Below are 27,837 nucleotides of genomic sequence, written 5' to 3'. Positions count from 1 at the left end.
TAGCCAGAAAGCTAATTACTGTTGCTACCCCGACACTCGCTGTGCACTAGATACGAATTTATGTCTCTGTTAACGTTCAGCTATCGGTAGGAATTCATTTGGACTCGGTGACCCCGCTGTGATGATGTCCTGACAGCTCCTCTCGTTCGTTCCAGCCACTTTCCCAAGCCTGGCTAGCGAGCTAACTTGGCTAACTAGCAGGTTTTCACTGCCACAGCGTCGCGTTGAGCAACCAGTAGCTTTCGCCGTGGCAGTGAAATCCGATTGGATACGTTGACTGTGTGCGAACGGCGGTGTGCGGGGGCGCCGAAGACCCCCGGCCGGTGAAACGACTGCACGGAAGGGCCCCCTTTGACAGTCCGCAGAGAGAGGAGCTAGCAGAGACCAGGACACTTTGCCATTCAGCGCTGCAGAGGCGGTGCGCAGCCGGAGGAGACACCGGATTGAGCGGAGGAAGAGTTCCAAACGTTTGACACCTGTGATCCGGGAAGTGAACCGGGCAGGGACCTCATGAATGGAAATCGGAACTACAGGTAAATTATTCCGTAATGCTTTTTTAGTAAGTTGTTAATTATTTTACAGTACATGTGTGAGTGGAAGTTACATTTCCTGAGGATTACATTCGCTAGTGAGATGAAACACCGGGACGATGATGGGGCTTATTGCAGCTGTGCTTGACAGCCCTGGGTGAAGCTTGAGGGTGTTGCACTATAACCAGTTAGTCTATCATCCTCTGCTGTTATTTTGCCTAAACATGAGTCACAGTTGAAAGGGTTTCATTGAATAACTCTCCCCGTCATGCGAGACTGAGTAACACTTCTTCTTTGAACTCAAAAGTAATCATTTTATAAGTCAGTCATTAAACAGGTGCTGAGGTTAAGCCTGGTATTCCCCTGCATTATCAGGAAGACTCCCACAGTACTAAGTTGTTTTATGGGTTTTAGTAGTGATGGTGCTGAATGAGATGTTGTGTTCAGCTCAGACCTAACATGGCTAGCCACTTTAGAACTTGTGACAGTGGGTATACTTTCTGTCCTTTCAAGGCCCCCCAGGTCTTGGTCACCCACTGACCCCAGACTGACCTCACCATAATTTAGTAGTAGATCTCCCACAGCAAGTACAGTCTGAGATTTACCTGTTTTGTTGTGCCCATGCTTTGTACATGAAATATTTAGCCAGGGCTGTTTTCTAATTCCTTAAGAGTGAATAGTTTGGCAGTGTTTTTCTTAACAACATTGACAGGTTGTTTTTTGAACAAATTTGCTGTAAGTGTAACCTGTGAAGTTTAGTTTACATGTTTGTTTTTCCAACTACACACCAGCCTGAGTTTTAAAAACTACAAAACATTTTTACTGAACATATTTATCTACATCAATAACCTCATGTAACCTTGCATATTGCTGTCTAGTCCTGGTGATACAAAATTGTCAACCTCTGCCATGACTGGTTTCTTTCTTGGTCATGGTGGCAGTTAAACAGTCTGGACCGCCTGGCTTTGTCTCAATTGTAACGGAAGCTTTCCACTTATGTGGACCATAAACTGAATGCCAGGTACTCTTGATCAGCCAGAGACACATGATACAGCAGTTGGTTCTTAATCCACCCCCCTCCTCCCCAAGAGGAGATCCCTCTCTGCTGCCTACTGTCTCATTAGCCTCTCTGCTCCTCTCAGTTGGGATACTTCCCAACGCCGGTAAGCATAAGGGAACACAAGGTGTTTTCCTAGTAACCAAGCACCTATAGTAATGTCAAACAGACTAAAACAGTTACGTGTCACCGTTGGGGCAGGTGTGCAAGTTAAGCTTACAGTATACTCTGAACAAGATTACATCTTTAACAGACCATGGGACCCGCCATGAGTGTATAGGTGTTTGCTTGCAGCACAGTCTTCCACAGCAGAGCACATCAAATGCAGTTTCATGCAGAGTGTACTTCTAGCCAGCCTTACGTTAAGTGTGTTAAGGAGTGTGGTTGATGCTTTCACTTTGGAAGACATTAATGCATTACCAGTCAGATACAGGCATGTTTTGCTTTTGTCTGGCTTGTCCATGTAGGTTGTTGCATGGCCTTGATATTGTGTGTGTTGGTGTTGGTACTGTATCATTTCCCCCCGGGGATCAATGAAGTATTTCTGATTCTGATTCTGATTCGGGTTCACAATCACATATCACCAACCACCACAGGCCAACCAGTGAGTCCTGTGCCTGGATGAATGATTAAAAGGGGGGCCTCTATTAGTCAGTCGGTGGCCTGGAGAGCCCGCTTAGAAACTGACTCACTCTTCTCCCTGGTAGTGGTCTAAGCAGCAGCAAGTGGAGAGCTTAGCACTAGCGATATAATGAGTACAAGGCTTTGGAGCCTTAAGTAAATCAAAACCATTTGATGTGTTAACCCCAAGGTATGCCCACAAACAGCTTGTCACTTGATACTGATGTGATGTTACATTATGGCAGAGTTGTGAAGCCAGAACTAGTCAGGAATTTCAAATGATGGGTTTGACCTTGTAAACATTACTGTAGGCCCTTAAATGGAGAGATACATATTTTGTTACATAACATTTTTGACTTATACACAGAATGCAGTTATTTGTAAGTCATGCATGTTTCAGCGCCAGGCCAGCCTTTAAAGGAATAGTTGACATTTTGGGAAATACGTTTATTTGCTTTCTTGCTGCGAGTTAGATGAGAAGATCGATATCACGCTCATATCGGTCTGTTTAATATTAAGCTTCAGTCGGTTATCTTAGCTTAGATATAATGAGATGTTCATTAGTAAGCTGGTAGGTGGATTTTGTTACCTCTGGAGAGAGCTAGGCTAACTGTCTTCCCCTGTTTGCAAACCGTCTGCTGGCTGTAGTTTCATATTACAGACTTGAGAGTGGGGTTGATCTGCGAATATTTGTAGTAATATTTGAAGTGTATTTCCCAAAATGTCGAACTATTGTTTAAATTACATCACTGCCCATATCAGGTCGTTCCTCTCCCAGCTAAGCAGTATGGATGGGTAACCTGTGACCCAGCCAAGGCTTTTCTTGTCATCATAGAAACCTGTTTCGGTGGCGGCAACAACTGTACACATAAACATAATCTGCATATTGAGAGATGCAGCTTATTGGAAGGCAATGAGATGGCAGGCACAGTACAACAGGGGGGGCTCCACCACCCTCCACCTATCACACCACGCTTTGTAACCAGGTGGGATTTGAGTTAGCTGGAGATGACTCAGCTTTGTGTGAAAGGCAGCCCTGGTGGAGGTGGGTTTTGCTGTCCATTAGCACGACACTTGGTACTCATTTCACTGAGGGTTATGTCTCTTGGGGTATTTTTGATGTCTTACTCGTGGTCTTCTGCCAGTCTCTCTCCCCTTTTATTACCCCCATTCTTTCTCACACTCCCATGTTTCCCGCTCTTTTTTGGATTCACAGACACCCCCCCCTTCCCTTCCTTAGTTGCTGCTTCTGTTTCCCTCTCTGTGTCTCAGTGGGAAACTCTCCCGTCGCTGTCATTCTCCTTGTAGGTTGGTTCTCTGTGGATTTTGTACAGACAGTGGGGTCAGCTTTGAGGGGAGGGCTTAGCACTTGATTTGTAGTCTTGCCCCATAATACTCAGTTCATTCAAGCAGCCCATTGACAATAGACAACCCCCATCCGCAACCCCAGCCACCCATAAGGCGAACCATAGGCATATTGTTGTAGGTTTCTATGGAGAATGCAGTTTGCAGTTGCTCTTTAGGCTCATTGTATTAAAGAGAGATTTACCCTTGCCTTTATTTTATTGCAGAAAAATAAATACCCCCTTTAGAAGTTTTTCATGTGTCATGTGCTCTAATGAAGTGTCAGGGACCAGAATCTACATAGTTCACTTCTTATTTTAACAGTTAATGCTGTCAATGATATTCAGTATTGTACGTTGAACAGCAAAGGCAGAATTCCTTCATGTATTCAATTGTATATTTTTCTTAGTAATTATAGTATCCCTCTTTCCAGACTTTCTTGGGCAGGTAAAGAAACTTTAGTAACCTTTTGCCATCCTCACTTATTTTCATGTTGAGCCAGATGTGCCTGCTACTTGAATTACCACAAAATATGACTTTGCTTTGACAGCGTTTACAAATAGGTTAAATAATTAAGTGTCATTTTTTCATTTATTTCATTCTTATTTTGAAATCCAAAATGGCGCCAGAATTGAACCTGGGCAGGTGCTGCGTGACGATCTCCACTGATGCATCATCATTCTGTTTTTTTCTGCTTTCTGACATACACAAAGTGTTTCAGCTCAGCGCTTTCAGTGTAGTTTTTCTTGATTGGAACACAGTAAATACCAACAAGTACATGCTTCAAATTTGCTGTCTAAAATGATTTTCTGTATTGTATTGTGAATCATGTGGCCCTGTGTGGAATATATCTTTCTCATGTTGGCTAGAAAGTCTTAATCATGTGTTGATGTAGTAGACTGGGAGGCAAAACTGCTGGCTGATACATGCTGTTGTCAGAGTATGGGGCTGACAGCAAACTCCTGCAAGTGGGCTGGGTAGACGGAGGGGTAAGTCAAGGGATGGTGTGTGTGTGTGTGTGTGTGTGTGTGTGCGTGTGCGTGTGTGTGTGTGGGGGGTATAGGAGTAGGAGTAGGAGGAGAGGTGGAGGGGGAGGAAGGCTGGTTGTGATGTGTCACAGAGATTTGAAGCCAGAGCAGCCAGACCACACTTCTTTTCCACCTCCTCCTCCTTCTCCTCCTGCTTTTCCCCTTCCTGAGATCTGTTTTTTGGGGGAACTAAAAGGGGCTCATTTTAGGGGGAGGTTATGGACAGGAAGAAAGGGAATTGGAAGAGGAAGTCTGTGTGTTTTATTGGGAGGCTCACTGGAGGACCGACAGAAGTCAGTCTGTTTATCAGTGGCAGAGAAAGATTGCAAATATCTCTTCATTATTCCGTACAGTATTGAAATGAGGATTGTTAAAAGAGAGTGTAGTAGCAACTACATTTTCTCACATTTAAAAAGAGACAATCAGTACTTTTCTACCATGTAAATTAAAAGGTATATTTGCATATAATTGAAGAGTTTTACTTAAATGTTTCTCAGCTGATCGTAATTAAAAATGTAGCTCTGTTTTTACTCCCATGTTTAGGAGACAACGTCTCAACAGCAACAAACAAAAACCAGAGATATTTAAGAGGCTAGTGATTGTCTTCCTTTCATCCATCTGCTAAAACAATGCGGCTGTCTCTCTGCCAAAAAACAAGTGCACTTTACCACAATGAGCACACTACTTGAATTTCTCAATACCATCACATTTTAGAGAAGAGGTTGTTTCAGTGAAGCTTAAAGTTTGCTTTACACAGCTCCGTCTGTCTCCGAGTTGTGTTTGTCTCTCCTCCATTCAGATTGTAGACCATTTTGTGTATGCTTATAATAAACAAAACCCAATCTATCGTAGAAAAACTTTGGAAGATCAGCTGAAGAATTAAAATGAACAATTTTTGTGACAATTACTGATGTGGGAAATAGTTCCAATGAAAAACTGTATGCAGCCAGTGATGAAGACTGTCATTTTTAATGTTATGAGCATTACACATGAAAAGTTACCTTCATTGTATCAGGATGGTGACTGAGGTGTCGGCAGCAGATACCTCAAAACCTCTGCAAATAAATCGTCATTGCTAATTTCCACTTGTTCTGATTTGGGCAAACTAATGCAAGTAAGATGTTCTCGCTAAGACGTTGACATGACGGCTGTAGTAATCTGAGTATTACCTTGTTTTGGTTCTAATTAATTTATTATTACAGTGCATGTAAACTCTCAGAGTGACAGAGCAGTCATCCTGCCCAAGTCAACATAAAAAGTCAACAACCCCCTGGCCCCCGTCCACTGTTCCACTCAGGCTGGACTAGCAAGACTGTGAGGACAGAAGGCTCCATTTAACCTACAGGAGTAAAATTTCCTGGTCAGTTTAACAGAGCTGGTACTTTGTGTGTGTGAATGTATGTGCGTGTGTTTATGTATCCGTCCATCACCTACCTGTGTCAGTAAGACTGTTGGGCCTTCCATAATACCACTGAGTCAGAAACTGGCTTCTCACTACAGTTGATTCTTAACCCCCTCCAAATCCCTCTCTGAAAATATTTCTCTGTCATGTACTCTCATTCACTGTCTTCATTCTCACGTGTGCACTCTATCACTCTGCCTCAGGTTTGTCCTCGGGCAGGGTTCAACATTTTTGCATGTTGTTGTGACTGACCAGGCCCTCTTCAGCCTGTCAGTATGTGGTTGCCTGCTGGTGTTCTGTGGCAGAGAGTGGCATGGACTCCAATGGGTGCCAGATGCAGGAGGCAGGAGGAGTCTGACTGTGTGACGTGTATCAATCCTTCCTCGCCAGCTATCAATCTTTGTGTGTGGTGTGTGTGTGTGTGTGTGTGTGTGTGTGTGTGTGTGTGTGTGTGTGTCAAGGTTCTGCCTGCTGTGACTGACGCTATTGTGCCTGGCCACTGAGCACTCACCCTGTTCCCACAGCTCAGCCTCTCTGGATTAGAAACACAACAGCTGTATTGTGTGTGTGTTGGTGTGTGGGTCTGTATATGTGTGGACGTGTGCACTCATTAGCAGCGTGGACGTTTGTGTACTGGGGGGATGTGGCTGGGGGGGATAGCAGGGACTGTACGTCAGCCTAGCTTCTCACTAGTTATTCTGGCTCCCAGCCCACTGTGTAAAGTGTGACTGTGTTGTGTTGGAACAAGTTCACATTTGCTGAGATATTTCTGCAAAATATGCTAAGAAAGGCGTCACAATTATTGGTGTGTTCTATTTTATTAATTTGATTTACTTGTTCCATGTTGAGTATTGCAGTGTAGTGCTGGAGCCTCACTGGCTGAATGGTATCACTCAGCTTTGTTTACAATTAATTAACTTAACTTAACTCTTGTGCTCGCCATACTTTCCGTTGATACAAATATGGCTGTGCATACAATAGATTTGGGAATGTGAATCTATTTGGTCCTGATAGGACTAATGAAGAATGCATCAATCCTTAGGGAAGAGAATGAGACTTTCAAACTACTAATATTAGTGCATTTGGATCAAATTAAACAAATTCAGAAAAATGCTGATGATAATCATTAATAAGCTGTCAGACAGGGTTACAACAGCACAGAAAAAGCCCTCTCCAATCTTGATTAGTATATTATGTGTGTATGTTGGAAGTTTGAGGTTTGCTTGAATTGCAAAAGACGCCAGCAACTCTTCACATTGCCAGTTGACTTGTGTAAAACTGATCCACTGACAAAAAGTGGCGGAATATGTCCAAAAGTAGGGTTGCCAGCTAACCGCACAAGCAACATACAAAATCAGCTCAGTGCACAAGCAGCAAACTGAAGCTGTGTGTTCAGCAAAAAATTGGCAACAATATGAGTGTTTGGAGCATATTGGGCATGCTGTTGGACAGCGGGAAAGTGGATTATGTTTCAGGACTCGTAGGAGTAGTTTGAGAAGTTTATATGGATGCCATGAAACCTGCCATGAAACCATGCTACTATTGGAGTACAGTGTATGTGACATCAATTCAAGCTGGCCACAGCAGCTGTTCTCTGAAAGGAGAAAGTACCAACATTTAAGCGCCACCTTTCCCGCAGGGTTTAAACTTATCAAAGGATAGATTTTAGTTGGCATATCCCTTTAAAGTTTGTAGAATATTGGCACAATTAAACATGAAATTACTGCATTTGGCCCAGAAATACGGAAACAATGATTCTAAATATTAAGTGAAGAACATAACAAACACAGTTTCATGAAGATTTGTGTGGCTTACTTCACCTAATGTGCATCCCTCATATTTAGTGACAGTTATTTACTTAATTCAAAACCCACACTGCTTTTAGGCCTGAGATTTATTAATTTTTATAACCACCTGTAACAGTTTGTTTTTTAGTGACAATAAATGAAAAGAAATATAAATATATAATTCAAACCTCTGAGGGTAGCCTGTTGCTGAATCTTAAAAATCAATTGCATATCTTCATGAAACAACAACTTCATGCAAAGCCAGTACCTGAACTAGCTTATAGAATGAATGGCTTGCTGCACAATGAAGGGTAACGCTTAAGCTACTCTTTCAGCAGGATGCAATAGGCCCAAGGCCTTCGTGGCAATTTCCATCCACACCATGACACAGAATTGTTGCACTTTCACTGAAATACACCAATGGAATTACTTTTATTCATGATCAAGAAGGGTTATGCCTCCTTAGTCGCCTTTCACCGTCTGAATGTACAGGCTCAGGAAGTGAGAATCATACTGATAGACAGGGGGAGGATTAAATCTCCCCTTTTCTGTTTGTTCAAACATGTCCTTCCTGTAATTATATGAAAGCGTGTGCACACACACTCAGTGCGGCATTTTTCAACTCAACAAGGGGAGGTTTCCTTGAACCCTTACACTCACTGTACAAAGAGTCAAGAAGCCTTTGATGTGTCTGTGTAGATTTGTGGTTGTGTTTTCACTATTTGTCATAACCAACAATAATACGTCACCTCCAAACAGCAGAGGTCATTGTATCCCTGACATGTTCTTCATTAGTATTCTGTGTTCAGAATTTGGATGTTCCTGTAAACGCATGCAAGCGTCTTTGTTAGGGTTTGTACATCATCCCACACACCTGACAAGCCCCTAGAGTGGCCATTTTGACAGTCAAGGTCTTCATCATCACGTAACAATAATGTTGCTTATGTGTCTTGAACATTCGGTTCTCAGTAATTACTGCATTGCCTTAGTATCCCTTTGTATTTATTGCGAGTGGTAGTAGGTAATTATTGGACAGACTGACTTAAATCTGTAGAAGCTTAAGACTGAAGTACTCTCCCAGTCCCCCCACCTCCATTCCCGGCTTGAGAGTTAAACCTCCCTCTCTGACCCCCTCCCCAAGTTTGTTATGTCTGTTTGTGGAGGGAACAGAGACACACAGTTCCCAAGAAGGGCAGATAGGAGGAAGGTATCTGAAATGTTGCTGAATGATCAGGATCCAGTTGGCTATTCATGCCTGGTTGATTTTCAACCTCACAACATGTTGACTGCCATGTGCGTGACGTTGTAAGGTCCCATCTGTGTTCACCGCAATCACCACAGATGAATGCTGAGACCAAAGTGAATTTTGTTAAGTTGTAGGTTTCTCCAATGGCTGCTATATGCTGTTTAAAAAAGAAAATCAAACTGTGCCACATGACAGGAAAAATCGTCCAACTTATTTTTTTTCCACACAAGAGATTTTGGTCTCACCTGTAAAGAAAGAAAGTACAAGTCACATTTTATTCAATTTTAACCTATTACATTTCTGTAACTTTTCACCACATGGAGAGACATTTGCCCTTGAAGAAAAATGAACAGCTTCTTTGCAACCACCATTTCAGAGAGAACCTAAATATACCAACATCACAGTGTCTCAAAGCATTTCTGCAAGTGACAGTCATTATCGCAGGAAGCCAAAGAATGCAGAGACAGGGTAGCCAAATATCGTGGTGACGTGGCCAGTGTTTTGATTAGACCCACACAAAGTGTTTGTTTTGATTCCTGTTTGCATCTTGTCAGATACCCAGCAGCCAAACACAAGTCATGACTGCGGGTGGTGGGTTAGCCTGTGCGATCAGGCATTTTATTTTGGATGTTTGGCCTTGGAGATTGCGCTGTGTCAGGAATAATTTGTTTGTGTGAATGTGAGAATTTAGAGCTGTTCGTCACTGTGTGTGTGTGTGTGTGTGTGTGTGTGTGTGTGTGTGTGTGTGTGTGAGAGATGTGTTTTTTGTTTGCTTCAAGTTTTTCTCGCTGTAAGACCCCGTCCTTGCTACTGTAGTTCATCCACTACTGACTCCCAAAGCATGGACTCAAGGATGCTCCGCTGTGTGTTTCTCTGCCCGAGGTGGCTCTGTGACTCATGCTGAAAGGAAGCCAGTTCCTAGAGGCAGATGAAAGCCGGAAAACACCAACCCTGCCCACTCTCTAATCCAGCCACTCCCTGCTATCCTCCTTCTACATGGCGATTTTACCAGGATAGGACAGAATAATGGGACAGAATAATCATAGGACAGAATAATGTACTTAATACTCTCTGGCAGACCCTCTTGAAGTTTGTTTCAAGGACTTCTTGAGTAAGTCCTGTCCTGAAATTGACTGAAATAGGACAGATCTCAATCTGTGGTAGAGAAGCTTATTTCTGTAGCCTTAATGAAGATTTACCAGAATATCTGTCTTCCTTCTTTTCGTCACTCTTGTGTGTGTGAAAGTGGGCTTACCTCACAAGTTTCACTGAGGGCCCCAAAGGAATTACCATAACAAAAGTTTGTGTGCACATGGTTTGGTGTGAGAGGGACAGCCGTGGCAGGAATTCCAGACTTTCCATTTTTTTTTCTCCATCATTTTATCCCAGCAGGCTATTTCAAACACGAGGCCTCCCTCCATCAACACTGTTAGCCCCCACTCCACAGCCCACCAGAGGAGAAAGAGAAAGAGAGTAGGGTAGAAAGCACATACTCCCAAAGCCCGACTGTAAACAAACAGGATTGCTCATGTTGTCTGCTGTTACAGAAGGTTTCTTTTCTGTTGTGGAGAGGTTTTTATGAACTTCCCCTCAGCAGGGCCCTCAACCCCAACATCACCTACACATGTGACCCTATGAGTCAAATCGGTGATGAATCACACTCAGCTATGACTCTCATTTATCAATGACACATTTTGGGCAGTTTTTTTAGTAGAAACTGGAGAGTTCTGTGGAGACAAAACGAAACAGTTGAATAAAATTGAAAAAGAAAAAAGCCCATGGGGGTTGGAGAGGAGACATAAACAAAGTAACACTTGCCAGGATGAGTCTCATCTGAGTTTTTGTATAAAGATGGCTATTGCATAACAATAGCAAAATGCATGATAACATCATACATTTAATCCAAACATTGTATTGGCACATCAGCACAGCCATTTGTTTTGTGAAGTATGATGCGGAAGGCAAGCCTCAGCAGACCCAAAAATAGCACTGACATGAGTGTGGCACATTAAGTTGAACAGAACTCACTTTTTCTGGATCAAAGTGACTCATGTTGAAGACATCTCTTGGTCTTTGTGTGAGTGTGTGTGTGCTTGCAAAGTCATACCATTTTTTAGAACAAATGTGAGAACTGTGAAACCCTGTAAGTAGCACTACACAATTAACAGGAATTAATGTTGCCCTGTATTGGTCTATTGGAGCGTAGCAGTTTTTTTCAATTTAATCATTATACATTGATTCTTGTCTGCTGGTCCTAAATTGTCCAAAAAATTGTCCAGACAGGTGGTTACATCATCTGAAATGTGAGTGAAACGTTATCTTTCAGTCATTTTCACAATATGCCGTCTTAGCGGGCCACGTTTTTTACTTCCACCTCAGTGAAATTAAATAGTTTTAGTGGTCACATTATTCAGCGGTTGTGTGTGTGTGTGTGTATATATATATATATATATATATATATATATATATATATATATATATATATATATATATATATACACTACTCACAAAAAGTTAGGGATATTCAGCTTTCACATGAGGTCGATTCACATTGAGCAGAAATGAGGAATGAGATGAAGAAATTAGCATTGCATGCTTCTACTTAAATGCCCTAATTTCATGATATAATATCACTGTAGCATGAACTTTTTACATTTTCCATAAATTTCACCCGAAAGTCGAATATCCCTAACTTTTTGTGAGTAGTGTATATATATATATTTTTTTTTTTTATGTGATGGTCACAATGTTTATGGTATTATTTGGATGGCAGAATTGCTGTATCGCCACATTGCGAGCATTTGTCTTGCATCTGCATTTATTTTATTGCCATCAGTACTGCTTCATTTGCCATTGATTTGCCAATCAATGTACTTCCTGATTCAGATGCTGCATATATGATCAATGCACCTGAGTTGCCTGTGTGTGTGTGTGTGTGTGTGTGTGTGTGTGTGTGTGTGTGTGTGTGTGTGTGTGTGTGTGTGTGTGTGTGTGTGTGTGTGTGTGTGTGTGTGTGTGTGTGTGTGTGTGTGTGTGTGTGTGTGTGTGTGTGTTTTCAGTATACCTGTCGGCCCATGTGTAATGACTATGTGCCATTGTTTGCTTTAGTGTTGATGCACCATGAAACACTCTCACTGCACGTGTAGGAGCATTTACCGTCCCGTTTTTTTCATCATGGCCGTGTGTTGTTCATTTTGAAAGTGGTTTTATTTCCCCGACACATCTATATCTTCTCTGTACTTTACTCACTAGGTCAGATCAAATTTGAAATGAATGTTAGATAGAAGTGTGACAGTATGGTTTCACTGAGAGTTTAGTGGTTGTTTGTGTTGTGTAATGTTTCAAATGTTGAAGTTAGATGTTTATTTTTGGTGTTTCCGCTACACAGCATCTTATCTTGACATTTGGAAGTTTACTGTTAATCTTTTTTGTCTATAGAGTCCAACCAATAATATTTTTTTGATGTTCACATATTCCTTTTATCCATAAACAAATAATGTATGCAAATTGTTTTGGGAAGGATTCCTCAAATGTGGTTATTGAATTGTTGGAAACTGAAAATTTAATTAAAAAATGTTAAACTTGAGTTAAAAAATAATGTATATTGAATGTACAAACTAATAGAGACCCTTACAGTATCTGTGATAATAATCAGTCTGTCTATGTATCATGTTGAATATAACATGACCCAGCACATCCTCACCCTGAATGACCTGAATCAGATCTACACTAAGTTTTCTTTTCACTTATCCTCCCCTCCTTGTTCTCCTCTCAGGAGCCGTTGGGGCCCAGTCCCTGTTCTCCATGCCACGGCGGCCTGGCTATGGCACCATGGGGAAGCCCATCAAGCTGCTGGCCAACTGCTTCCAGGTGGAGATCCCCAAGATGGATGTCTACCTCTACGAGGTGGACATCAAGCCTGACAAGTGCCCACGGCGAGTCAACAGGTAGGCTGGACCCTCTGAATAGTATCTTTAAAGCTCCTCCTACACCTTTCTCAGGTACTGTATTTACATTTAGAAATGGGTAACTATTAGCTGATATCTAGTAGCATGCAAGTTCACGTGGTTACAGAGTCTTGCCAAAGGAGAAATGGCTGTTGATGGACATTTAAACACTATTTATGAAGTCTTAAATATGTCAGCATTTTACTACCTACAGTATAACTGAAACTGAAGTTTGTTTGTTTGTGTGTGTTGTGCAGGGAGGTGGTTGACTCTATGGTGCAGCACTTTAAGGTGACAATCTTTGGGGATCGTCGGCCAGTCTATGATGGAAAGAAGAGCCTGTACACAGCCAACCCACTGCCTGTGGCTCCCACAGGGGTGAGCTGGAAAAAACACACAGACACACATTTTGCTTCAGGGCAACGTGAATGTAAACCATGTGTGATATGTAGTGAACATACTCACACACAAACAATCTCAACAGCTCACCATTACCTCTGCCAAAACACACACAGCCCATGCATACACACATGCAGACACACCTACACAAAATCTTAACAACTACTACTTGAAACCTGCCCTCACTAAATGCACTCTGCCTTGATCTAACCTTCTGTCCCGCCCTCCTTCTTTCTTTCCCCCCTCAGGTGGACCTGGATGTCACTCTACCAGGTGAGGGAGGGAAAGATCGCCCCTTCAAAGTTTCCATCAAGTTTGTGTCTCTGGTCAGCTGGCACATGCTCCACGAGGTGCTGACTGGCCGCAGCATGCCTGAGCCCCTGGAGCTGGACAAGCCTATCAGCACCAACCCAGTACACGCAGTAGACGTGGTGCTGCGACACCTGCCCTCCATGAAGTGAGCTACTGATGTTTTTTATTTTGCCTGTTGTTTCATGACAGGTTCAGACTTCTGGGTTCACTCTTTTAAAGAGTGACAGCTGGAGCCCAAAATAGATAATTTATTGGTCTTTGTCTTTGACAGCAGACCCTTACCTAATCTCCCTGCCTTCATCTTCAGTCGGCATACAAAGAGTCTAAAGACAGAGAACACATTGTAAAGAATGCTCCCTCTGATACTCATAGCAAATACTGTATGTTTGTTTTGTCATAGTGACAACAATATCAGCACTGTGATCCCCACGGAAATCAAACAAAGCTTATATGGGCTCTCATGAGGTGCCACATTTGACCTCATACCATCTTCCACTAGATATCACTTTCCTAAGCCCCAGCAAGAGCACAGTCGAACACAATATCACCAGTGCTTTAATGAAAATCCTTTTTCAAAACATTATTAAAAAGTGGTTATATCGACACCTTTCATTTAGCTCTGTTCACAGCCCCCAGGGGCCCGGTATTGCAGTGGCATCGTGACACTTTGTCAGTCCAGGATTCACCAAGACATGTAGCCCATGTGCAATTATTAATGTGTCTCCTGGGCAGAGTCATAAGAGGTCGCTGGGTCCAGGCAGTGTCACCACCCTCTCATTTCACCGAGTTTCAGGCCATATTGAAGAGCAGCTGAATTTGACACTGTACAAACACATATTGACCTACATTCTCAATTCAGGACGTGTGAACTAATCTTACATTTCCTGTCATCTCCTGCACTCTTTTCATCTTGTCCTTTTTCATGACCTTTGGCTGTTTTACCTCCCCATTATCTTTCATTCCTTAAATCTTTTAGGTCTTTTCTTATAATTGCTACTTTTCTCCATCTAGGTACACTCCGGTGGGTCGATCCTTCTTCTCGGCTCCAGAGGGCTATGACCATCCCCTGGGAGGTGGGAGGGAGGTTTGGTTCGGCTTCCATCAATCTGTGCGCCCTGCCATGTGGAAGATGATGCTTAACATTGATGGTGAGAACCAAATTCCACCTTGCATTTCTTTTGCTGCACTGAAATGCTGTTTTCATTGCTTACTGCCTTAAACACAGGTAGAGTTATCTTTGCCAATACAGCTGTCCTTATTTCAAAATGTTCAAATATAAAGATATATATCTTTGTAATTCAATCCCTTTAAATAAGGAAAATAAAATTGCCTTCTCTTTCTTGTACAGTCACACATAAAATGTTTTCTCTGTTCCTCTTGCGCAGCTGGGGAAATGAGATTTTAATAATTAAACAGATTAGACTGACATGGAGCCTCCATGATACAGGCTATTTTTAGGGATTTGTGCATGATCAATTTATTTTCAGTGATGTTGCATTTGAGGAAATTTAATAGCTGTGTTTAACATAAATCTAACTTGACAATGTCAGGCTCATGTGAATACAGTTTCATTGGAGCTGAATGAGGTCTGATACTCGCTTTTTCATCATCGTGGAGGTTGAATATATTTTTTATGAAGCATCACACCTCTTTGGGGTTGAGTGAAACTACCAGATATGTTTGTTTTATTACGTTATTTAGTTACTAATTTGTCAGAACGGAGCCAGTTCTGCTGGCTGAGAACTGTTTTTTTGGAAATTAATGGAATGGTTCGAGATGTAGGTTGGTAATTGGCTTTAGCATTAGCCTCTTGTCAGTAGAATAACTCTGTCTGATGACCTGGAATAATGAGCTACAATTTCAGTCTGTCATTATTTGTGGAAAATAAGTGGCAGAGAGGGTGGTGGAGAATGTGTTTTGCCATATGCACACTGCAGGAGGTTGTTGGAGACCAAGGAACTTGGAGGAAGGTGGGTTCTTGGCTGGGTGGGAACTGACGAATCGGTTGCTGTGGAGACAGAGGGCAGCTAGTTTGTATGTATGTATGTATGTGTGTGTGTGTGTGTGTGTGTGTGTGTCTGTGTGTGGTTGTGCCTTAATGAGTGAGACTGGTGGGTGTTGCTGGGGTCAGGAGGGTAGCTGTGTGGAGCATTTCCTTGAGACAGCCTTTGTTTTGCTCCAAGTGCTTGAAGCCTCTGTCTATATTTGAATCTTTCCCTCTCTACTCTCTTTGTCTCATTTTCCCGCCCTCTCATCCTTGGAAATCAATTGGTCGGCTCAAGTCTCTTGTCAGCTCTCCAACAACGAACTAGAAGTCCAAGTGTTTGCAAAGCATTTGTTTTCTAATTCCTCTGTATGGCATTGTGTATTGGCAAAGAAAACTATTAAGCCTATTTGAATACATGAGCATGAAGGCAACAAACACTGCTTCCCACGCTCTGTGTCATGAGTGATCGCATGTACCAAATAATTGTAATTACAGAGAAATGACACCATTAAATTACACTTGCATGAATGACTCATAAACACTTCCAAACACACAGAAGTTAAACGACAACGTGTGGGGAGGACAATTCGGGGTGATGTCACTTCCTGCTGGTCGTGAAAGGCTCTCATGTCTCACGAGGCAAACCAGAGGTGTAAGAGAGAATGTGTGTGTGTGTACAATCCAGTCATCTGCCGTCTTGTTAGGCATCACTCATGGATGTGCGCTTGCAGTGCTTTCATCAAACACACTGAGAGAGGATTCTTACATCACGACAGCTGAACCAGATTGTTCGTCAACAACTTCCTCAGCCTCAGCCTCAGCTTCACCTCACTCTCTCTTCATTTCTCCCTGTCCATTTTTGGATTTCTTTTTATCTTGCTTTGTGTTTCTTGTTTCCCTTAGGTTTTATTTTCTGTGTGATGTCTTGCTCTGCCGTGTCACCTATCATATTTTAATTTCTCAGTGCCTCAGTCTTTCCGTTAATTGAGAGAAATCATTGTACCAGAACAAAGGCAACTCTGTGCTGCATGAATTCCAGTGTTCCTGCGACATTTATTTAGCATGGTGGGCTGACTACACAAATATTATGTGATAAGCCTCTTCAAGAGCTTCATAGTAGATACACTGCACATTCAAGATACATACAACACATATTTAATCTCTGTGTTACAATTCATCTGGCATTCATGCATTGCCTTTGTTACTAGAAGCTGTGTGTCAGTTTGTTGTGTGAAAATGTCAAAGTTCAATTCTGAACACATGATGTTCTGAAGGAGTTACAAACTGGTGAAAAGTGTTATGGGAGGTCTTAGGACAGCCTTTAATTTCCCTCTCACAGTCCGAGTCTTGCACAATGTCAAACAAAGCCTAACAAAATCTTTTTACTGCATAACAGTTTTACATTTCTATTCAGTTTTTCCTTTAAGGCAGACACTCAACATGTATATCATCCAACTTAAACTGTGATGTAATGGCAGCCAGTGGTTTAACGCTGTTGCATTACAGACTCAGGTTCAGTATAGTGTTGTAGTATATTATGTTGATTTTTTTGGTCTTAAATGACTCTTGTCCTTGCTTTGTCTTGCAGTGTCTGCCACCGCCTTCTACAAGGCCCAGCCAGTCATCCAGTTCATGTGTGAAGTGCTGGACATCCACAACATAGACGAGCAGCCTCGCCCTCTCACAGACTCGCACCGGGTCAAATTCACCAAAGAAATCAAAGGTGAAGACGGGGGTGTAAAATGTGCCTGCATGTGAGAAAGAGAGTTCAGTCAGATGAACAACATTACATTATGTGTGTGGGGGCCGAAAGAGAGTGTTTGAGCAGGAACAGGGAGAGCACATGTCGCAGCCATTCACGCACAGACACATTCTTAATGCTACTCCAACACTTTATATTATTCACCAGGTTTGAAGGTGGAGGTGACACACTGTGGAACCATGCGGAGGAAGTACCGTGTCTGCAACGTGACCCGTCGGCCTGCCAGCCATCAAACGTGAGTCAGCCTCCGAGCGGGCGAGGGAACAGGAGACTCTGGGCGGAGTGTACAGATGGGATGGGGGTGGGGAACACGGATCACAGAGGATGCGATCACCAATTCACCACCAAACAAACCAGATAATGGCTGACTCATCTTACAACCATGCGGTCAACATTAGTCATCCGTTAGTGAAGTAGCCGTAGTGTGCAGCTGCTGATCTTCAGTGTTTGTCATCCAGAATAGAGTACCTCGCTGTGTGTTATCCTTTACATGGCGTTAACATCACCATATGGCTATTAAAAAGGTGTTCCATTCCTATGGCAATGTGCCATTTATCGAAATGCTGTTAGAATATTAAGGATAAGAGTGAAGTTATGTAATTATATTTCAATAATGATTGCTACACACTTTTTAAAGTGTTGTTAATGTGTGCTATGGCTATGATTTTATACATAGTGATTGATTTACATTCAGTTCAGTCAATCTAATTTAGTTGCTAATTTAGTCTCGTCTTTGACATTTGTCTTTCTCTGCAGGTTCCCTCTACAGTTGGAAAATGGCCAGACTGTAGAGCGCACTGTAGCCCAGTACTTCAGGGAGAAGTACAACCTGCAGCTTAAGTACCCACATTTGCCCTGTCTACAGGTGGGCCAGGAGCAAAAGCACACCTACCTTCCCCTGGAGGTGAGAGAAAACAAGTTGCTATTCCTTTAGTTTCAATTTAAACACAACTCCAAGTATGATGAAATCTGCACTTTATGGTCTGCTGGGAAGCTCCCAGCTGTGCCTGTGTATCAACTGTATAAATAAGAAGCAGGGCAGCTGCAGAAAAAGATTAAGTATGACCAGAAAATCCTTTGCTGGCTAAGTAATATAAAAAATATATAAAAATACAACCTTTGTTCAAACTTTTTCCTTTGTTTTCTTGCAGGTGTGTAACATTGTAGCTGGCCAGCGGTGCATCAAGAAGCTGACAGATAATCAGACCTCCACTATGATCAAAGCCACAGCTCGCTCTGCACCCGACAGGCAGGAGGAGATCAGCAGGCTGGTGAGTTGGGGACACCTGCTGTATCAAGATCGCACCTCTCACTCCACAGACACCCTGTTTGAAAACTGAATTGATATTGAGTGGCATCTGTTGACTAGTAGAATGTGGATGCCATACTATAAATTCAAGGCTGTGACACTTATTTACTTGCATACTTTTTTGAATTTTTCTTTGAATGACCAGGCACTTGAAAAAGGTAGTAAGGTTAACATTCTTACCGTTATGGAATATATTTTCTTACTGATGGTAAAAGTTGAGTAACAGAAAACAACAGCAAATAGTATTTGTGCATCATATACTGTCCAATTTTTGTCTAGTAGGCATAACATCTTATTATGTTGTACAGTGCCCTAAGCATGCACCATCATTCATGTGGTTAGGTCTAGGCTATACTGTACATTGAAGATTGAAGGTTAGAGCCATTGATGGGGCTTTAACGTTAAAGGAGGTTGGTGTGAAAACAGCCAAAGACAAAACGCTGTCTGGATGGCTGAATGCTGGGCAAGAAAGTCTCTGTATGTATTGAAATCAGTATGCTGAAATCATGAAGGACTATATAGAATATTTTAGCCTTTAGCAGTTTATTTAGATTTCAGCTACAGTTACATTTGGATAGCCATTGAGTTGGACACACATCTTTATGAAATGCCCGCGTTGCTAAGCTTACTAAGCTAACACTTGGTTGCCATGCTGTTCATCTTGATATCAAATTGTTTGCTTTGTAATCACCTCTCCCAGATTCTCATTTTATATTGTTAACGGAGGCATGTCTGCTTGCTTGTCCATTGAATTTGGCAATTACTAGGCCGACCTACCCAGGGTCAACAAATGCCAGAGTCGTAATGGCTTTAGTGTGTGTGTGTGTGTGTGTGTGTGTGTGTGTGCGCGTGTGTGTGCGCGTGTGTGTGCGCGTGTGTGTGCGCGTGTGTGTGCGCGTGTGTGTGCGCGTGTGTGTGCGCGTGTGGGTGTGGGTGTGTGAGTGTGGGTGTGGGTGTGTGGGTGTGTGTGAGGCTGCTGTAATGTCTGCAAAGTATTGTTTATGGAGATTGACAGACTGCACACTGCCTCTGGCCACCATCAGATTAGCAATGCACATTTAGTACCTGTTGTTACCTTATTAAACCACGTCTCCCTATCTCTTCACTCAGGAGCAAAATGACTGGACTTGCTTACAGTGATAGACATCACTGTGGTGGCGTTTTCATTTAGATGCACGGTTGCTCGAAACTGACAGGACAGTGTGGGTGGAATAGCAGAGGTTGAGAGACAGAAAAGGACAAAACAAGCAGATAAGCTGTGTCTGTCAGAAGTACATAATGAATTCTATAATAAATTTGGATGTTGTGCCAGCTGGGCTAATCATGTACACTGTGCTTGCAGTCATTTTGGATTAGGGTGCTGGCACCTGACATTTTGTGGCATGTCACCAATTTACCATTACATTTTTCCTGTCCACCAACATCTTATAAAATAATGAAAACAATAACGAGGCTCACCACAAAAAAGAAATCGTATAAAGGATAACTAATACCCATACACACGCCAGCAAGTACAGAAAAGAAAGCAAAGCCTCATTAGGATAACAAGCATAAGGTCTAAAACAATGATGGCACACGCCCTTGGCACAAAGGCAAGCATTGTAGACATCACAGTTTTTAATATAATGCGTACTGAACTACTGCTGTACTTTGACTTAATTCTTGTCACTGTGTCACTATATATACTAATTTTGTCGTACTGTTCAACATCCACAAAATAATTGTCTACACTGGTAATTCACAACAACTCAGTGGAGAAAGTCTTCGAAATTTAACTGATGCTCTTGAAGGAATAGTTTCACCTTTTGGGAAATACACTTATTTGTTTTCTGGCCGAGAGTTAGATGAGAAGAACAAAGCAAGTACGCTTATTTCCCAAAATGTCAACCTATTGCATTAAGTAAAAACAGCCACAGTGAGTGAGCAGGTAAAGGAAACTTCAGTAAAACATATGGCTATATACCATAACCTTTCAGTACTGCCATTGTCTGTACTCATGTCTGTCATTACCTACTGGGGCCTGACCTTGTGTCCAATCTTCCCATCCCCTTTCCTTGCAGGTACGCAGTGCCAACTACGAGGCAGACCCTTTTGTGCAGGAATTCCAGTTCAAGGTGCGCGACGAGATGGCCCACGTGACGGGGCGAGTGCTACCCGCCCCCATGCTGCAGTACGGCGGCAGGGTGAGCACAGAGCACTTTATGGTACCCTTCCTTTAAATCACGCCCATTCTCTCTGTTTGTCTGACACGCTCTCCCCTTCTCAGCCTTTAGTCCACTGTCTCTAAGGGGAACTAACTCACTGGCTTCTGTTTGTACTTCATGGTGTCAGTCTTTTTGGCTTATTTCTTTGTGGTTGAGTCTCAGTAGTGCAAACTTTGATTCTCCTAAAATTTAAAAAAGAAAACCCAAATCATGATTGAATAAAGTGTGGATCATTATGGCAGATATAGCCAAAAACTTTGCCAGCATTTGCCTAATGTTAATTATTTTTGAAGTCAAGAAGAGGGGGGTTGAAGAGGTTGCTAAAGAAACAACTTACTGAGACTGAACCACAGTGTTTATTAACATTTGTCTGTTTATCTTCTCTGAGGAGACATACCTTTACTATTGTACATTTGTGTGTGTGTGTGTGTGTGTGTGTGTGTGTGTGTGTGTGTGTGTGTGTGTGTGTGTGTGTGTGTGTGTGTGTGTGTGTGTGTATTACTGAGAACAATGACACCATTATGCACAGTATGTTGCGTGCAAGACACACACCAAATTGCATCTTTATATACTATAGATTCCATCACACAGTGTATCACACTACTTTTGCAATAAAATTCAAGGTTCACATGAAAACCACTTGATGATATTTGTTATTCGATTTGAAAGTTCTGGTGCAAATGCATGTTTCTTTGACTGACATTTTTTTCAAAGTGTGAATTTATGTAAAAAAAATGAGTGTTAATACATTTTGGTATGGATGAAGAGTGTGTGTGGGTTCTGTGGGTTTTCAGAAAGTAAGTGTGTGAGTTTGTGTGTGTACGTGAGCGTGTGCACACTTGTGTTTCTGCGTGTCCAAGCGACGGTCTGTATGAAAAGTATGAACGTGAGTGTTTGCCCACATAATCATGAGTACATGTGGTGAGACTGCAATGTTGTTTCAGAACCGCACTGTAGCCACGCCCAGCCATGGGGTGTGGGACATGAGGGGGAAGCAGTTCCACACCGGGGTGGAGATCAAGATGTGGGCCATTGCCTGCTTCGCCACACAGAGGCAGTGTCGGGAAGAAATCCTAAAGTATGGTTATTTGCACATGCTTTTTTTTTTTTTTTTTCCTGTAAAGGTTTCAAAACTCTTTTTTCTGAGATTCTGTTGTTACTCTGCTGCAGTGATGACGCTCACTAAAGCATATTCATGATCGTTCAAAAGACATTTGTTAGATTACTATTCAAATCATTTTCCTTAATCACTTAATCCTTCAGGATGTTAGAGATGATTTTTATTTGTATATTTTTGTCTCCATAAATTGTAATCTGGCATGAATGAGTGATTTCTGTTTCAAATGATTATTAAAAGAAGGGTAGCATCTCTTATCTCAGCAGTTTGCAGATGGCCGTGGTGTTTCTACAGGGAGCCTGACGATTTCATTATATTTTATATCTGTACTTTTCTAGTTAATATCAGAGGAACAGTGCACATTCATAAAAAAATAACTATGTCAGAGGTAGATAAAAGGATAGTTTTCATCTGTAGTCCCTGGCCAGATGGCCAAAAACTGAAAACTGCTTTACGCTGCATTGCAGAGATGTTGAAAAGAAAGGTTCTGTAACTGACGTGGAAAAATGCAATGATATAAATAAAAACATGCTCAAACACATTCATTTAAAATGTTAAACGTTTACTCTAGCTAACACATTGTCAAACATCCTTGATACACAATCTTCTGTGACACAAGGAACAATGTTTTATGTTGCGCAGTCATTTTTTCAGGTGTCCATGCTTATTTTATTCCAAGCAAAAAAGCCACAAGCTTGCAGCTTTGATTGCAGTTGACTTCACAATTCTAATGACTCTTCATCGTTCTCTCCTGCTTCTTCCTCGTGTAGGGGTTTCACAGACCAGCTGCGTAAGATCTCTAAGGATGCTGGGATGCCCATCCAGGGCCAGCCATGTTTCTGTAAATACGCCCAGGGAGCGGACAGCGTGGAGCCTATGTTCAGACACCTGAAGAACACCTACGCCGGACTGCAGCTCATCATCGTCATTCTGCCGGGAAAGACTCCTGTCTATGGTTAGAAAACTGCTTAAAAATAAATACTATATTAGTCCAGCAATATGCATGTGGTTTGGAAACACTAATGCTATTCTGGGACTGAGTGCTGGTGCAATATTCTCTCCTCCTCAGCTTCCCAAATGTATGTCAGTGAAAGAGCCATATTGGAGAGAGTGTACTTTACCCTGTATTACAAAATATTCTTTCCATTGTATTTTATATGTTTTATCTTTTGTATATTTTTCTAAGACTGGTCGTACCTGTTTTTTTTTTCTTATAAGCTTTGATTTAATTACGGATCATAAATTGAAAAGTATTCCACTGCACACTATTCCTTAATCTCAATTTTGAGGGCTAGATTTTGAGAACTGACACCAGCACCATAATGCCTGTGCTGCTTTTGCAACGATGACATTTTAGAATTTTAAAGATGATCAAACGTAACTTTTTTTTATGCTCACGTTTTGTAACCAACCAATAGCGGAGGTAAAGCGCGTGGGAGACACCCTCTTGGGCATGGCCACGCAGTGTGTCCAGGTGAAGAACGTGGTGAAGACGTCACCTCAGACCCTCTCCAACCTCTGCCTCAAGATCAACGTGAAGCTGGGAGGCATCAACAACATCCTGGTACCTCACCAACGGTCAGTCACGCTCTCCTTCTCCTCACATATGGCAGTGCTCTACTGCAGTGATGCTGGGTTAGGGATGCTTTTAAATGGCTTCTAATAGAATATGACACATGCACACGCATTTGTCTAACATATTTACAGACATAAACAAACAAAAAAACACCACACACCATAGTAATAAACATGGTACCACGCGATGAAACAATTGATATATTGTCATATTACTCAGTATAATTAATGTCTTTGTTATGTCTCTCAATCAATAGACCATCAGTGTTTCAGCAGCCAGTTATTTTCTTGGGAGCAGATGTTACACATCCACCTGCTGGAGATGGGAAGAAGCCTTCAATTGCAGCCGTGAGTTTCTTCTTCATTTTTACACCTATTGGTTGAAATTATGAGCTCATCATCCCTGTATCTGACATTCACTGCTGATTGACATTTCTAACTTAGTCTTCCTTTCTCTCCTGCACTTGCAATCTATCACCATCCCCCCTCATTCATGCTCTGTCTATCCTCCCTTCTCTCTTCCAGGTGGTCGGCAGTATGGATGCCCACCCCAGCAGGTACTGTGCCACTGTGCGGGTCCAGAGGCCCAGGCAGGAGGTCATCCAGGACCTCGCCTCCATGGTGCGGGAATTGCTCATCCAGTTCTACAAGTCAACCCGCTACAAGCCCACCAGGATCATTTTCTACAGGGATGGAGTTTCAGAAGGCCAGTTCAGACAGGTCAGCTCCCACTTTCTTTCACAAAAAGCTTGGTTGGAGTCAGGGTCTGAATTGAACACCAGCCAAAATTCAGTTTATTTTGGCTTTCAGAATCTTCTTTATTCTGTTTTACGTGTCATGATTTTGATGTTTTAAATAGAGACCGTACATTTGGGTAGTTTTTGGCTCTGTAGCTGATACTGGTGAAGATGTATTCGTGCAAACTGGTAGTTCACGTCAGAATATTCCAAAATATTCTTTAATCACAGATGATTTAATGTTAATGTTTTCAGACATTCCTATGTTTTCTTGTATTTTAACTATGAAGTTAATATGACTGGTTGCACATGAGGCCTGTAGAGAAACACAGCTAAATATCCATATCATCCATATATGATAGGACACCATGAAACTAAACTGACGCACATAAATAAGGGCAAAACAATATGTATTGTGCAGTGTATGGAGCACTTGGATAAAGACCTTTTTTTCCTTCTTCCTCAGGTGCTGTATTATGAGCTGCTGGCCATTCGTGAGGCCTGTATAAGCCTGGAGAAGGAGTACCAGCCAGGCATCACATACATTGTTGTGCAAAAACGCCACCATACACGCCTCTTCTGTGCCGACCGCAACGAGAGAGTAAGTCCCCACCACTCACGCACAAGCACAAGCACACACTCTTGAGTATGACACAGCGATGGTACCCATTAAAGTCAGTACAGTGTGTTATGTGTTAGTCCATATTCTTTATTATGCTGTGTGCCAGCACGTTAAGTACTCGAAATGGGTCTCCTTAATTACCTTTTGTTGTCAATTGGACTGTTCACCCTCCTAACCCCTGTAATTACCTTCGATTAAAGCATTAGGGCCCAATTCAAACCAAGAGCTCTGGAGTGGCACTCAAGGCCCCAAGAGTAAGACTCAGCTAGTAACAACCTTATTTTCAGTTCAGGCACTCTCATACAGAGCATTAGGCTCTCTGGAGCATTAAGCTTTTAATTGGTTGATTGGGAAGCACTTGGTAAACCTTTGGTCCATCAACTAGTTCTTTTTTCAATGATTAGAATTTGTACTTCCTGACATCATGTAGTGCTTTAAAAGCTTTGTTTTCTGCTGCTCTTTTCCTGCATCTTCCATTTTCTGTTCTAGTCGTTTTTGTTTTCATGGTGAAATTTGAAAAAAAAAAAAAAAACAGTCAGGGCATTAGTAGGGACAAACTGACCTTAACTTTGCTTTTGTCAGGTTGGACGTAGTGGAAACATTCCTGCTGGTACTACCGTGGATACAGACATCACGCATCCCTACGAGTTTGACTTTTACCTCTGCAGTCACGCTGGAATACAGGTTAGACCAACCTCTTCTCTGCCCAGCCTGCTGCCTCTATCAGCAGTATTTCATCACACTCCCTCTCAAAAATCTTAACATATGAAGACCGTGTGCTTTTACACAGCTGTGCATTGTTGCAAATAGATAGTAAACAGGATTAAAAAATAAAATGGCCCTAAGAGAAAAGAGGAAATACTCCTTTTCAAAAGCCTTATCGAAAAGTGGCTATTTCTCATTCTGGACATACTCATTTACGAGACTCTTCTTTTTACTTTTCTTTTTAAGACAGCTGAAAAAGTTTTCTAGATCATGGGAAGGTGTGATGCAATTTATCGAGGTGGTATCGAGAGCATTCTCACCTTTGCAATAACTGCGTGGAATGGCAACACCTTAGCATGATACAGTAAACGGATGGACAAAGTGGTGCAAACTGCATCAGAATCATATGCGAGGAGCTACCACATTACTGAAATTTACACCATTTGGTTGCAGAAAAAAGGGACAAAAGATTCTACAACACTCTTGTCTTCCAGCTAACCATTTTTTAACTCCTTTCTTCCTCTTTTCTTTTAAAAGACTGAAAAGTATGAGAACTAGGACAGCAAGGATCTGCAACAGCACTTAACCCAGAGGCTGATTGCATCTGTAACTCCTAAATCACTATTGAACTACAGCGATATACATCATAGTTGGTTTGTGGTGCTGATAGCATCCCTGTGGGAATGCCTGTTTTATGTACTTATTCTATATTTTATGCAAAGGTTTAAATTGTTTGACTGTGGTCGTTTTATGTTTTTACCACTTGTTTTATGTCTCAGTGTAGTTATGTGATGTCCTTAGGTTTTCTTTCTATTTTATTTGAGTATTGTCTCTTAAATCTTAATCTTAATACAAATGTGCCATTTAATTCCCTTCTCCCAGGGCACCAGTCGGCCCTCCCACTACCATGTACTGTGGGACGACAATTGTTTTACCGCTGACGAGTTCCAGCTGCTCACCTACCAGTTGTGCCACACCTACGTGCGCTGTACCCGCTCAGTCTCCATCCCTGCGCCAGCCTACTACGCCCACCTGGTGGCCTTCCGTGCCCGCTACCATCTGGTGGACAAAGAGCATGACAGGTGAGGAGAGTAAACAAGAGGTTCTTCCTTTCTTCTCTGTAGAGAAGTGTTGTGATAGCAGGTGTCGTGTATTACTTGCAGAATGTGCCCAGTTTTCCTGCATGCATGCCATTATTGTTTGTCATCCATCATAACGGGTCCTCTCCACTCTGCAGTGCTGAGGGCAGCCATGTGTCTGGTCAGAGTAACGGTCGGGACCCCCAGGCGCTGGCCAAAGCTGTTCAGATTCACCACGACACCCTGAGGACCATGTACTTCGCCTGAGCTACACCAACCCTCCCCAACCTTTGCCAACCTTAATACACACAGAAACACACACAGACAGTCAAAGGAGTCCTCATATGTGCAAGTCCCGCCCCCCCACCCCCCCACCCCCCCCCATACACCTAGTCAATCCGGACCTGACACTGTGCAGAGGAAAGCAGGGAGGAGGGAGGGGAGGAGGCACCCCACACTGGACTGAGGATGCAAACGCTGCTTTAAAAACAAACAAGAGAGAAACTCAGCACTATTATGCAATATTAAACCAGCCAACTAGTTTATTTTTTCCCTCATCAGGCCCCCTTTATATTGCCCCTCCTATCTGTTCTTCCCTGTTTGTCTCCTTTACTTGTGGCCTAGTGGGTGTTTTTCTTGTTTGTTTTTACTTTTCCCTTCCCTTTGGCACAATTGTTCTTTATAGTCTACTAATCTGCTCCTTTGCCATCTACAGTACCTCAAGTCAGTCTGAACAGCAGCACTTTTACATTCTGTCAGTTTTACTGTAGTTTGTTGTTGATTCTCTCCAGTGTCAGAAATGAGGGAGCAGAGAAGGAAGGGTCAGACTCTGGAGTTGTTAAGTGGGGTTTGATTTATTTTGGAATATAGTTAGTTCAGAGGTTCAGTTGCCACTTTTATTTTTCCTTTTTCCTCTTGTTTCCTCTGTTCTGTCACTTTTCACTAGTGTGTGAAATCACCAGTTACTTGTACGGAGCAACATGTTCTTTTGAGCACACTGCCACCTGTTGGCGACGAGGTATAAATGCCCCCTTAAAGTCACAACAAGGAGTTGTTGTCTTACAAGG

At 42.2% G+C, this 27,837-nt stretch overlaps 1 protein-coding gene across 1 annotated transcript; it reads left to right on the top strand.

Moving 5' to 3' along the window:
• Positions 1 to 33: 33 nt before the first annotated feature.
• On the top strand, positions 34 to 27,837 carry ago3a (argonaute RISC catalytic component 3a). The gene is made up of 19 exons (XM_070912292.1): positions 34 to 533; positions 12,791 to 12,962; positions 13,220 to 13,340; positions 13,610 to 13,818; positions 14,685 to 14,821; positions 17,249 to 17,383; positions 17,570 to 17,657; positions 18,179 to 18,326; positions 18,574 to 18,693; positions 20,792 to 20,914; positions 21,880 to 22,013; positions 22,823 to 23,007; positions 23,471 to 23,630; positions 23,885 to 23,975; positions 24,153 to 24,347; positions 24,831 to 24,965; positions 25,569 to 25,670; positions 26,574 to 26,773; positions 26,929 to 27,837. The coding sequence occupies exons 1-19, from the start codon at positions 515 to 517 to the stop codon at positions 27,035 to 27,037; spliced, it is 2,583 nt and encodes an 860-aa protein (XP_070768393.1). The 5' UTR covers positions 34 to 514; the 3' UTR covers positions 27,038 to 27,837.

This window comes from Enoplosus armatus, chromosome 9, assembly GCF_043641665.1.
Source record: "Enoplosus armatus isolate fEnoArm2 chromosome 9, fEnoArm2.hap1, whole genome shotgun sequence".
In the NCBI taxonomy this organism is placed as follows: domain Eukaryota; kingdom Metazoa; phylum Chordata; class Actinopteri; order Centrarchiformes; family Enoplosidae; genus Enoplosus; species Enoplosus armatus.
The sequence above is the reverse complement of the archived record's forward strand: the minus strand, read 5'-3'. Positions and strand labels throughout refer to the sequence as shown.

Coding starts and splice junctions, on each gene's coding strand:
- ago3a (XM_070912292.1), top strand. Junction 23,976..24,152: donor AGAAGCCTTCAATTGCAGCC/GTGAGTTTCTTC, acceptor TCTCTCTTCCAG/GTGGTCGGCAGTATGGATGC. Junction 24,966..25,568: donor GTGCCGACCGCAACGAGAGA/GTAAGTCCCCAC, acceptor TGCTTTTGTCAG/GTTGGACGTAGTGGAAACAT.